General features: G+C 46.1%; 1 protein-coding gene across 1 annotated transcript in view; it reads right to left on the bottom strand.

Annotated features, from left to right (window-relative positions):
- Window positions 1-5220: 5220 nt before the first annotated feature.
- The window catches only part of Xpnpep3 (X-prolyl aminopeptidase 3), a 43352-nt gene continuing 38252 nt past the window's right edge, over window positions 5221-10320 (bottom strand). Inside the window, exons 8-10 of the mRNA XM_051160037.1 lie at window positions 9380-9548; window positions 7329-7449; window positions 5221-5611 (exon numbers count right to left, since the gene is read on the bottom strand). Coding sequence (XP_051015994.1) covers window positions 5445-5611; window positions 7329-7449; window positions 9380-9548 — 457 coding nt within the window. The 3' untranslated portion in view covers window positions 5221-5444. The remainder of the gene's footprint in view (window positions 5612-7328; window positions 7450-9379; window positions 9549-10320) is intronic.

The following is a 10320-nucleotide window of genomic DNA, read 5'->3' as shown; positions in this document are numbered from 1 at the left end:
CCACTGAGCAAAATCTCCAGCCCCCAAGTACTTATTTTTTAAAATTATGTGTCTGTGAATTTTTACTGTGTGTCCTGGTGCTCATGAAGGCCAGAGGTGCTAGTTTCCCTGGAGCTGGAGGTACAGAGGACTGCTGGCTACCTGCTGTGCTGTAGGGATTCACTGAGTCACCTCTCCAGCCCTGAGTCTCAGATCTTTAACGCCCATATTCAGCTGGGCGGTGGTGGCACATGCCTTTATTGCCAGCACTTGGGAAACAGCCTGGTCTACAAAAACCCAAAATCAAACCAAACCAAACAAAAAACATATTCAGAATTTTGCAGATTGCTTCTACTTCCTCACTAAACCCTACTTTCTGTCTGAATTGCTCAGGCCATGGCTGTCCAGCCGTTGGGGTTTTGGAGCTTACAAGGCTCTTGTCCCTCCTCTAGGGTAGGATCTTGTTATGTGGTCCATGTGGCCTGGAACTCTAGTGACCCTCCTGCTTCCGCTTTCCTACCGCTGGGGTTCCCACTGCTGTGGCACCATGCTAGGCCTCACAGTGACTGCTCAGTTTGGTGGTGTCAATCTTTTTAATAGTCTGGATCAAATCCATTGTTTTCTCTTCCCCTCAAACAGTGAGCTTATTGAATTTACTTTCATCATGTTGTATACCAGTTAATATTTTGTAAAGCAAAAAAAAAAAAAAAATCCTGAGACAGGGTTTCTCTGTGTAGCCTTGGCTATCTTTGACTGGCTTTGTAGACCAGGCTGGCCTTGAACTCACAGCAATTTGCCTGCCTCTGCCTCCCAAATGCTGGGATTAAAGGCGTGCGCCACCATGCCCAGCCTAGCAAAATATTCTTACATTTAAATCCACAAACTTTACTGCCTTGTATTAGTCACATTTTTGTTGCTGTGGTAAAATATTACAACTGAAAGCCACCTATCTATTGGTGTACTTACCTACTTTATTGGTTTCTTAGGCCTCTACCTCCCTTCTCCATTCCTCGTACCTCCTAATACCTTCCAAGACCCCAACACTAAGCAGGAGAGAGAAGGTTAGTGAGGAGAAGAGGTGTAGGTCTTCTTTTTTTTTTTTTTTTTCAAGACAGGGTCTCTCTGTGTGGCCTTGGCTGTCCTGAACTCCCTTTGTAGACCAGGCTGGCCTCAAACTCAGAGATCCATCTACCTCTGCGTCCAAGTGCTAGGATTAAAGGCTTGCGCCACCACGCACGCCCGGCAGTGTAGGTCTCTTTATTACTTCCAGCTGGTTGGGTCTTTGGGGCAATACCAATCTCAGTGATTGACACAGCAGAAAGATGAATTAGCAGTAGCACTGGGACCAGCAGCCTTCTTTCTTGGAGTTTTGACTCTCTCCTGGCTCTGATATTTATATCTTTCCTGAGTCCTCAGAATCCCACTAACTGGCCGGGCGTGGTGGCGCACACCTTTAATCCCAGCACTAGGGAGGCAGAGGCAGGTGGATTGCTGTGAGTTCTAGGCCAACCTGGTCGACAAAGCGAGTCTAGTACAGCCAAGGCTACAGAGAAACCGTCTCAAAAAAGCCAAAAACCAACAACCAAATAAACAAACAAAAAACCCCTAACCAAACAAAACCCAAAACAGATTTATATTACATAGCTGAGATTTTAAAGAAATCAAAACTTCTACTACATTTATCAAATAAGTTCCAGACAAGGGTCCAAATGGTGGGGAAGGCAGCGTGGCAGGAAGCTGCTGGTTGATCATATTTTATCCACACACAGGAAGCAGCAAGCAGAGGACAGGAAGTGGGATAAGGCTACACTGCTCACAGCCTCCTGCCAGGGGCATACTTGGTCCAGCAAGGTTCCACCTCTTTTCTTTTTTCTTTTGGTTTTTCGAGACAGGGTTTCTCTGTGTTGCCTTGGCTGTCCTGAACTCCCTTTGTAGACCAGGCTGGCCTTGAACTCAGAGATCCATCTGCCTCTGCTTTCTGAGTGCTGGGATTAAAGGTGTGCTCCACCATGCCCGCCTAAGGTGCATCTCATAACCTCCTAAACAGCGCCATTACCCAGAGATTGAGAGTTCCAATATGTGATTTCATGGTGACCATTCTCATTTAAACAGCATAAGGCTAAAATAAATACACGCAAAATACCATTCTGTATTGTTTTATAGCATATCTTAAAAATGACAGTAACCAATGCATTCCCCTATTGGGGAATGTGATATCCATTTTCACTGAATAAAGGCATTAGAAAGTAACAGCATTTTGTCCAAACAGAACATATATAATTGCACAAAAGTCATACAAAGCAGTACGAAATGTTGAGCAAGATCACAGTTCCTAGGTTCTGGTGGATGTATGCCCTGTGGGGCCTGAAGTCCAGCGGTCCAATACTGATAGTCAGAGCTCCTCCTCAGTGGCCACAGGAGAAAGAAGCCCATTTCCCACGGGACTCATGACTACCGGATGCTGTTGCAGTTTTGGGAGTTAATGATGTCATCATCATGTGTTCTTTCTTTTTCTTAGACAAGGTTTCTCTGTGTAGCCCTGACTGTCCTGGACTCACTTTGTAGATCAGGCTGGCCGTGAACTCATAGATCTGCCTGCCTCTGCCTCCTGAGTGCTGGGATTAAAGGTGTGCGCCACCATGCCCAGCAATCATCATCACCTTTTCATCACTCCAGGAACACCTGGAAACACTTAAGTTAAAGAAGTTCTGTCAAGCTCTAAAGCTTACACAATCTGCTCAACTTTGGGGCTCAGATGCCACTTGTGGAAACTAAGAATAAAAACATAAGCCACCAAGTGGAACCCTCTTCTGGGGAGGATCCTTTATGACACCACTGATTTGGACACCCACTTAAATTTCTTTCTCTCCATGTAGCCCTGGCTGTCCTGGAGCTTGCTATGTAGACCAGGCTGGCCTTGAACTCACAGATCCTCCTGCCTCTGCCTCCCAAGTGCTGGGATTATAGGCGTGTGCCACCATGCCCAGCTAACTTTTGTCTTATCTTCTAGTCATGATGGTAGATATTTCCAGCTCAAATCCCAATTATTGTTTATTGGCAGGAGTTGCTGGGAACACTTATGAAAGAGGGTAAGTCTGTATTATTATTGTTTTCATTTTTGAATCAGGGTCTTACTCTGTAGCTCAGGCTAGTCTTGAATTTATAGCAATCCTCCTGTTTCAGTCTTGCAAGTGCTGTGATTACAGGTGTGAGCTACTATGCCAGGGTGCAGTTTGCTGTGTTATTCACAAAGCAGAAAGAGGGCATACATCATGGATGTTTGGAAACAGAAAAAGCTGGAACTTTCTGACTTAAGGGCTACATTTCAAGACAGAACAGCTGAAGTGAGAATGTTCCCTTTCTGACTACAGAAGGCAATAGGGTTTGGTGTGAGTATGTGTGCTTGCCTGACATGTGTGCAGACCTGGGCTTGACCATTAGGCAGAACAAGCACAAGAAAGGAGGGAGGAAAGGCCATGGCCATTCACTAAGAAAACAAGGTCCATGGAGCTTGTCTTACCATGTGGTCCAGGCTGCTCTCTACCTCACAATCCTCTTGCCATGCCTTCCAAGTGCTGCGATTACAGATGCATGTCAACACACCAGGCTGTTCACAGAATACCATCAACTTATCTGTTGTATGTGTGCATGCAAATGTCATAGCCCAAGTGTGGAGGACACTGGACAACTTTTGGGAGTTGGTTCTCTTCTGTCACCATGTGGATCCCAGGTATCTAACTCACCTTGGTGGCAAGTGTCTGTATCCACTGAGGCGGGTTTCTGACCTGTGCAAATAGTTTAAGCCATTATTAAAGGCACCTAACCAGTTCAGAGACTTTGAGAAGATATTACTCCTTCCTCAAGTATTTCTACTTCAGGGCTCTTAATTTATTTTTTTTTTTTTTTTTTTTTTTTTTTTTTTTTTGGTTTTTTCGAGGCAGGGTTTCTCTGTGTAGCCTTGGCCATCCTGGACTCACTTTGTAGACCAGGCTGGCCTCGAACTCACAGTGATCCGCCTGCCTCTGCCTCCCGAGTGCTGGGATTAAAGGCGTGCGCCACCACGCCCGGCTTAGGGCTCTTAATTTAAAACAGGGGTCCTGGTTACAGGGGACCGATATCAGATTCTGAAATAAATACATAACACTGAGACAAGGCAATCCTCACTTTTTTTTTTGAGACAGGGTTTCTCTGTGTAGCCTTGGCTGTCCTGGACTCACTTCGTAGACCAGGATGGCCTCGAACTCACAGTGATCTGCCTGCCTCTGCCTCCCAAGTGCTGGGATTAAAAGTGTATAACACTATGCCTGGCAAGGGCACCCTTCATTTAAATGGTATCTTTATTTATTTATTTTGTTTTTTGAGACAGGGTCTCTCTGTGTAGCCTTGGCTATGGGTGAGCTGGGCAAGGTGAAGCAAGATTGGTATTCTGAGGTCAGCTTCAGTTGTATACTGAGTTGGAGGCTACATAAGATCCTGTCACAGAACAAAGCAAACTATGAAGGACCTGACGTACACAGTGACATTTTGTCTAAGAAAAGAACCCATGATGGAAAGGAAGGTAGACGTTTGAGAGAGAGAGAAAATCCCCTTTAAATTGAAGCAAACAGAGCTCAAGGCCTGAATCTGTGGGGATGCTTTTCTTTTTCCTTTTTTTTTTTTTTTTTTTTTTTTTGTTTTTCGAGACAGGGTTCTCTCTGTGTAGCCTTGGCTGTCCTGAACTCACTTTGTAGACCAGGCTGGCCTTGAACTCACAGCGATCTACCTGCCTCTGCCTCCTGAGTGCTGGGAACAGAAGCTTTTCTTTATATTTCATTTTCTTTCCTAGAAAAACCTAGATACTTTCCAGGTCCTGAGTAATCAAATGGCAAGAAAGACCCGGGACTCTCTTGCTGGCTGGTGCTGCTGTGCAGTGCGGAATGGCAAGACTACAGGATGTCTGTGTCCCTGAGGGCTGAGAGTTCCCAGGAGATGGTGTACAACTTGGACCAGGAGGCAGAGGTCATGGAAGGTTTGCACTGGCCACCTCAAACACTAACTCGTGGCTCTTAGCACAGGCAGAAACACTGGTAAAGTTAAACATGTAGGCCTCACACAAGCATCTTAGGGTATTACATGGATCTCAGCAGAAGTGCAGGAAGTGAAGAAGAGAATTCTCTACTGAAATGTGTTAGCTGGAATGCAGGGGTACATAAACCAAACCCCTACTTTGTATTCACATGGTAAACTTTCTGGATCATTAGCCAGTCAGAATTAATGTCACTAAAGTCCTAGTAACAGATTGTTCCAGAGTTCACATTTCCACCAAACATCTATTTGACATGAAAATGTCCTCATACACAAGGACATCCACTTGTATAGCTGTGCTGTCCCCATGGAAGCTGTGTCCATTCCCTCAGAGACACTGACTACTTGCATAGGTAGGGATGCCAGTCTGGACCTGGGATGTAAGTGTGTTACACCGGTGGTCAAGAGGTCCTGCTGCAGATCTGTTCGATGTCATTCATTTCTTTGGGACAGTCTGCAGAAAGGATAAGAGGCGAGTCCTGAGTCACCACTACATCGTCCTCAATCCGCACTCCGAGACCTCGGAACTGCTCTGGGGCGTCTCTGTCATCTTCTGGAATATAAACGCCTGAAGAACAGAGAGAAGGGCTAGGATCGGTGACAGCAGCAGTGGATTAGAAGCAAGTTCACCTGTTATACTTTCCTCATCTGGGCAGATGACTTTTCACTCATGTACCTCAGAGCTGTGGGCATGAAGCTCAGTCAGTGCTCTCATAGCAAGGATTACTATGGCTAGAGTCATTCTTTTTTAGTGGACTACAGGGCTGCATTCAACTGTGATAATACCAACCAGGATTCTGTAATGGTCTAGTGGTTCAGGAAGTCACTAGTTTACAAATATGCTATATACATTAGGAACCAGCAGATTATGTAAACGTATAACTTTCCTTTCCTAAAAGTCCCTTGCAGTTAAAAAAAAAAAAAAAGTATGAAGTCAGCTGTGAAGGCACACAGCTGTACCTAGGAGGCTGAGGTGGGATTATCAGTCTGGCCTACATAATGAGTTTGAGTCCAGCCTACAATAAACAGTCAACTCCCAGCTCAAAACAAAAACAGCTGGCTGTGGTGGCGCACACCTTTAATCCCAGCACTCGGGAGGCAGAGGAAGGCAGATCTCTGAGTTTGAGGCCAGCCTGGTCTACAAAGTGAGTACAGGCCAGCTAGGGCTACACAGAGAAACCCTGTCTTGTGGGGTGGGAGGAAGAGAAAGAAAGAAAGAAATCTTTTTGTAACCCTGCCTTTGCCAGGACCAACTCATGATAATCTGACAGTTGGTAATGGTCCGTTGCAGCCTTCTGCCACCTACGGTTAACTACCCTCCATCATCCCACAGTGCCTTGCTCAAATGAGTGCCTGTTAGGCAGAGTGCAAAGTGAAGTGGAGACCACAGCGGGACACCACGGTTGTTAGCACAGTTGACTATTAGAAAACTGATGCAGGAGCTGGCTGTGGTGGCGCACGCCTTTAATCCCAAGCACTCCAGAGGCAGAGGAGGTGGATTGCTGTGAGTTCAAGGCCAGCCTGGTCTACAAAGCGAGACCAGGACAGCCAAGACTACACAGAGAAACCCTGTCTCAAAAAACAAACAAAAAAAGCTAGGCGTGGTGGTGCATGTGTAATCCCAGCACTTAGGAGGCAGAGTCAGGCAGATCTCTGTGAGCTTGAGGTCAGCCTGGTCTACAAAGTGAGTCTAGGACAGCCAAGGCTACATAAAGAAACCCTGTCTCAGGGGAAACAAACAAACAAAACGGTGGGGAGATGGCTCAGAGGTTAAGAGCACTGACTGTCCTTCCAGAGGTCCTGAGTTCAATTCCCAGCAACCACATGGTGCCTCACAACCATCTACAATGAGATCTGATGCCTGCAGGAGTACGTAATAAATAACAAACAAATCTTTTTTAAAAAATGATGCTGTTTATGTTGTAAGAACAGAACCCAAAGTCTGCATTATGTGTGAGAAATGTCTTTATACAATCATGTGTTGCCCTGTGGCACTGGATGCTGTGGCTGTTACCGCTGTCTTTTCATGGAAGACTGAGGAAGTTTGCAGGTTCTTTTGTTTGGTTGGCTGGTTAGTTTTGTTTCTCTGTGTAGCCCTGGCTGTCCCGGAGTCACTTTGTAGACCAGGCTGGCCTCAAAGTCACAGAGATCTGCCTGCCTCTGCCACCCCCCTCCCCTCTCCCCTTCCCCACCCCAAGTACTGGGATTTGCAGGTGTGCCACCATTTATGTTACATAAATAAAAAAAATAAGCAATGTATACTTTGTGGTTAATCCAGCCCTTACCTGGCTCAATTGTGATCACCATACCAGGCTGCAGAGGGAGCGAGCGAGGCATGTCTGGAGTGTCATGGACATCCATTCCAAGGTAATGGCCAACATGATGAGGGCAGTATTTCCGAGCAGCCTGGAAAAGACAATTAGCACAGCAATGAGCTCTTACAGGAAAGTTGGCACGTCTGAGTCAGTGAGAGGTGGCGTCAACTACCCTATTTCTGCTGTAAAGTTTAACCAATCCTTGGACTAATGCTTAAGAGAGCTGACAATCTGCAGCTTTTTGAAGGTGGCGTGGTGTGTGTGTGTCTGTGTGCGCAGGTGGGTACACGGGCCCATGAATGTGCCTGTTGAACCCAGAGGTTGATGGTGGCTGCCCCTACAGAGCTTCCCTTGTTTCTTGGCTGACTGCCTGGTCAGCTGGTTGTGGAGGTCGAGTACAACTCGGTCTCTCCTCCCACCTTGGGACTGAACCTAGGCCATTAGGCTTGGCGTCATGTGACTTTATACACAGAAATGTCTTGTCATCCCCCCACTTGAGGAACTTGAAGCTCATGGCTACTTGGATCTCTACCACCTCCTGAGCGATGGGAACAGGCTGCCGAGCTCACTCTTTCCTTTCTTTTGGTTTTTCTTCTTTTATTTTGTTTTGTTTTTTCGACAGGGTTTCTTTATGTAGCCATGGCTGTCCTGGAACTCACTCTGTAGAGCAGGAGGCTCGCCTTAAACTCACAGAGATCTGCCTGCCTCTACCTTCCTAGTGCTGAGATTAAAGGTGTGCACCCCAACGCCTGGCCACACCTGCCTTTTTATGTGGATGCTGGGGATCTGACCTGCGCCCATGCTGGGGAACGGTTATTTCCCTATGCACCCTTACTACCCTGACTTCCAGCCCCCTTAACTTTAGTACACGCAAGCCAAGGGACTCCACTAATCACAACCAAAGAAAACCGTCCTGGGGCCAAAGATAGAGCTGAGTGGGATTTGCCTAGCATGTGCAAGGACTTCAGTTTGATCCCTAATGTTGGGGGGGGGGGGGGAAACGTCTCATTTTTGGAGAAATGAAGGGCAGCAATATTCTGTTATCTTTTCAATTCATATGTCTTAAGAAGGAAGTCACCAAATATGAGCACATACTTGGGATTCTAATTCTTGGTGGATAGAGACAGGAGATCAGGAGTTAAAAGCCAGCCTCAGCTGCTGAGTTCAGCCAGCAGCCAGCCTGGGTTACATGAGACCTTGCTCTCGCCATAGACGAAATAAAAAAGAAGACACAACTCATCCATCTCTCTTGGGTAGTCTACTCTGGAAATCCTATGTGTCTCATGTCAAACTATGAGGAGGCATGACTGGGTGTTTATTGGCTTGGACGTTCCTATGAGTTAATTAAAGGTTTGTTGGCTTGGCACGGGGAATTGATAACTTCTTTTCTTTGCTAGTAGGAGTCCTGGAAGACTGAACTTGGAGATGCTTGTGTGGCACAGGTTTGGCAGTTTTAATGGACCATTACATTTAGATGCCGACAAAACCCATTAAAGCTGCAGCCCTTGGGCTTCCGCTAGGTCTCAATACTGTAGCTCAAGCAATAACCAGCCTTCCCTCTGACCTCCAGAACCCCCAGGAGGATGAGGAGTTAAGCTGTTCCTTGTTTGTGTTCCTTCCCACCCTGCCCGTACAGACTTATGTTCCTGAGTATTATACTGGCTCTACAGTAGGCAATGAATCAGAATGTGCTGCCATCTTCTGGCAAAAATAAGTGCTGACTCCTTTTGTTTTAATCCATGTTCCATGGATTGCAAAGAATTGCAAAGTGGGCAGTGGTGGCTAATGCCTTTAATCCCAGCACTTGGAAGGTAGACACAGGTGGGTCCCTGAGTTCGAGGCCAGCCTGGTCTACAAAGCCAGTTCCAGGACAGCCAAGGCTACACAGAGAAACCGTGTCTCAAAGCAGCAAAAACAATTGCAAAGACAGTGTCTAAGTCTAATTCGCTTTATTAAGCAGGGCAAAAATCGAGCAGCACGTTGGCTGTTCTCAAGGACTGGGGTGAAGAGGAGGGCGGTACCTTGAAGGCGTTTTCCTTTCCGATCCCCAGATCCTTAAGCTTCTGTCCTATCAGCGTGAGCATCATGCTATAGATGTTCTCCAAGCTTGTCCCGGGGGAACACAGTGTCAAGCAAGCTCTCTGGACCTCGAGGACAGCTTCATAGAGCTCCGCCTGAGGTGCGGTGAATCTAGAACAGGAAAGCCAAGGAATGTAAGCTCCATGTCCTGTAGTCAGGCCGGGCAGCAGGTGGTTTACCAGCCAGCCATCTTGCTGGCCCTTCACTAGTTTCTTAAGGTTTACGTTATAGATTTAAACCTTTCCTTCCTTTTTATTTCTTCCTGGTGCTGCGGTGTGAACCAAAAGCCTGTGTATAACTAGGCAAGCACCTACCAGCTCCCTTTCCAGTTTATGCATTTAAAATGTATGTACTTCTGAATGGATACAGGACTGAGCAATCCCAATACGCAGTGGGCAGAAGCAAGAAGACTGTACTTGAGGCCAGCCTGGGCTACACAGTGAGTTTGCAGTAGCTTGGGTTACTTAGCAAGATCTTGCCTAAAAGAAAAGTCACAAATTTTTGCTTTGTTGTACTTTCCCAATATTTGGATAATAGTATTTTTATTACCATTTCCTATCTGAAATACACTGAAATTTATTTTGCTAATGTCTTTTTGTTTTTTGTTTTGAGTAGCCCTGGCTGTCCTGGAACTCAATCTGTACACCAGGCTAGCCTCAATGAACTCAGAGCTCCCCTGCCTCTGCCTCCTGAGTGTTGGAGTTAAAGGGTATGCAGCGCCACCGCCCTACTGGTGATGCTCCTTTGTACCACAGGTTATGCAGAATGCATTTACTATCTTTTACTAATTTATTTTTAAAGATTTATTTATTTATTATGTATACAGTGCTCTGCTTGCATGTATGCCTGCACACAAGAAGAGGGCATCAGATCATATTATAGA

The sequence above is a fragment of the Acomys russatus genome, chromosome 17 (genome assembly GCF_903995435.1).
Source record: "Acomys russatus chromosome 17, mAcoRus1.1, whole genome shotgun sequence".
Classification (NCBI taxonomy): Eukaryota; Metazoa; Chordata; class Mammalia; order Rodentia; family Muridae; genus Acomys; species Acomys russatus.
This window is presented reverse-complemented; position numbering and strand designations above follow the sequence as displayed.